The sequence below is a fragment of the Crinia signifera genome, chromosome 8 (genome assembly GCF_055691185.1).
Source record: "Crinia signifera chromosome 8, ASM5569118v1, whole genome shotgun sequence".
Lineage (NCBI taxonomy): Eukaryota > Metazoa > Chordata > Amphibia > Anura > Myobatrachidae > Crinia > Crinia signifera.
Window position 1 is genome coordinate 14,789,373 of NC_139224.1, and position 2,738 is coordinate 14,792,110.

General features: G+C 43.2%; 1 protein-coding gene across 1 annotated transcript; it reads right to left on the bottom strand.

Annotated features, from left to right (window-relative positions):
• Nucleotides 1-1,314: 1,314 nt before the first annotated feature.
• LOC146027193 (olfactory receptor 5J3-like) lies at nucleotides 1,315-2,289 on the bottom strand. The gene has a single exon (XM_083158151.1). It carries the CDS (start codon nucleotides 2,287-2,289, stop codon nucleotides 1,315-1,317), a length of 975 nt encoding a protein of 324 aa, XP_083014277.1.
• Between the last annotated feature and the right edge of the window lie 449 nt (nucleotides 2,290-2,738).

The window sequence follows — 2,738 nt, forward strand, 5'->3', positions numbered from 1 at the left end:
CCCAGCGCAGTCACACAGAAAAAAAAAAATCTTTAAGGCTCTCGGCCAAAACAAGACATGAATAAAACAACATTAATGAAGCAGGCAGCGCTGCACACAAACAAACAGAGCCACAAAAAAAAATAAAAAAAATAAGTGTTTTTCTTGTAGGCCTGTGCTGCTGGGCCATGAATGTTGTTTTATTCCTGTGATGTTGGAAGCCCAGCAAGACCACCACAGGTATATAAAACTAAACAAAATGTATGGCCCCAGCACAGGCTTCAAAATTCGTTCCAATAAAAAGACTAATAGTCCATACACACTAAGTGATTATGCCCAATCGCCCAGTGTGTATGGTACACACGATGATGGGGAAAATAGCTGGGCTGAAAAATGCTCAGTGCTTACACACTGAGCGTTTTCCCCTGCCCAGCCATTTTCCCCAGGGGTAACCGGCTTTCCATAGCTGGACGCTATGGAAAGCCGTCCTCTGACTCCCTCGCTACCAGCAGATGAGCAGCGGCCAGCAGAGATGATGCCGAAGTGCGCAGCAGCATTCACCGCTCATCGCTGCCCCGTACACGCTGTGCGGCTTTCACATGAAAGTCGCTCAGTGTGTATGGGGCTCTAGCAAAGAAAATTAAAAAAAATATTAAATATTCACAAACTCACCAGCCCCTTCAACTCCTCCAAAAGAACAGGGGCGGTTGGGTGAAGGGTCAGGTCACGGTGTCCAGTACAGTCCTGTTCATAGTTTAGGATACAGTTCCACCTGCGGCAGAATGTCAGTCTTGGCTCCGCCTCCTTCGTGCAAGACCCAGTCAATAAGGGGTTGGCTCTTGGCTGTGATCGGTAACTGGTCAATCAAATCCCGCAGATTTTGGCCTTAAATCACGGGATCCCGACGATCCCGATCCCGGGATTGGAACCCTATTAACATTTGAGTGCGAAGGACGTTTTCAAAAACACCTTTTCTGGATATACAGACACTGGGGTGTATTGAACTTGAGCAATATAGACATACTACAATATATGTCCATTTCTCTTTTGTTTTTTCCATGATCATTCACAGGAATATGTCCATTCGGAACGAGTGTGGTACCCAGAACATCTAGAAACCATCTTACCATAAAACAGAGGGAAGTTATGTGTATATTCATTTCTGTCATTCTACTGGTGCCTCTTATTGACTCATCTATCTACAAATAAACATTGGTATTTCAAAGTATCATCATAATTATGGACATGACAGTGGGTAGAATGCCAACGTACATTTCACTTTTTATTTTTACAAAGGCGAACCAGATTGTGCCATCACGAACGGTTTAATCGCCACTACAGAGCTAATAAATCCCCAATATACACTTTCTTGGATAACAAGTATCGTTTCAACATATTGTCCATGGCTCTCAGGACCTGTTTGTTCCTCAGAGTATAAACTAGAGGATTTAGCATCGGGGCCACCGCTGTGTACAGCAAGGAGAGAAGCTTGTCTTGTTTGAGAGAGTCCTGCGTCTCTGGGATCACGTAGGAAATAACCGAGGTACCAAAGAATAATATTACAACAATAAGATGGGACGAACAGCTCGAGAAAGCCTTTACTCTCCCTTCTGAGCTGCGGATCTTAATGACATTAACAATTATACATATATAAGAGGCTAATATCAACACAAAGGGCATAAATCCTAAACATATAGTTTCCACAAGTACCAGCATCTCAATGTCTGTGATGTCACTACTAGAGAGCGCTATCATAGTTTTTGAGTCACAGAAAAAATGACCAATGCTTTGGGAAGTACAGAATAATAAGGTAGAGATAAGCAAAGCAAGAAGTAATGAATTAAAGAAGCCAACAATCCAGGAGACACAAAAGAATGTAATACACAAGTTTGTGGTCATGATGGTTGCATACTGCAGAGGGTTACAGATGGCCACATAGCGGTCATAGGCCATAGAGGTTAGGAGTAAAAACTCTGACACAGCACAAAATGTAAAAAAGAACATTTGTGTGATGCATGCTGGGAAGGCAATTCTGGTGTCACCTGTTATGAGGAAAGAGAGAAATTTAGGAAGAACGCTGGAAACGTAGATGATGTCCTGCACCGAGAGGTTACACAGGAAATAGTACATAGGGGTGTGAAGCTGTGGGGTCAGACATATAAGACCGGTGATAATCAGGTTCCCCAACAATGTCAGTAAATACATCACCAGGATCCCAATGAAGAGCAGAAGCTGTAGGTCTGCAGAGATGGAGAACGCCAGGAGGTGAAAGTCTCTCTGTACTGTGCAGTTTATGAGATATTCCGTCATTCCACCTCCAGGTTCAGGATCAGCTGCAGCAGAAGAGTCATAGAGTCACCTGATGGGGTCAGTAAGGGGAGAAGGTCATTCAGAGCTATGTTGAAGATTGCTAAATATATTTGAAGCAGTGTTTCCCAAATACTGTTCTCAAGGCACCACAACGGTCCAAGTTCATTCATTAGTTCCTCAGTCAGTTTGATTATACCATCTGTGCATAAGAAGGGATAAATACAAAAACATATTCCTACAGCTTTCTGGGCAGCGCCAACTCCATCTAAATATCAATACCTTTTAAGGATTGGGGATCCTTATAGTTGGCAGCGCCATCTGTCTCGCAAGTGAGCGCGGTAACTACAACCTATAACTACATAAGAAGGGATAACCCTAATAACTGGACGTGGTTGGCTGACTTGAGGACCACGTTTAGGAAATACTGAATTAGAGCATTTGTTCACTGC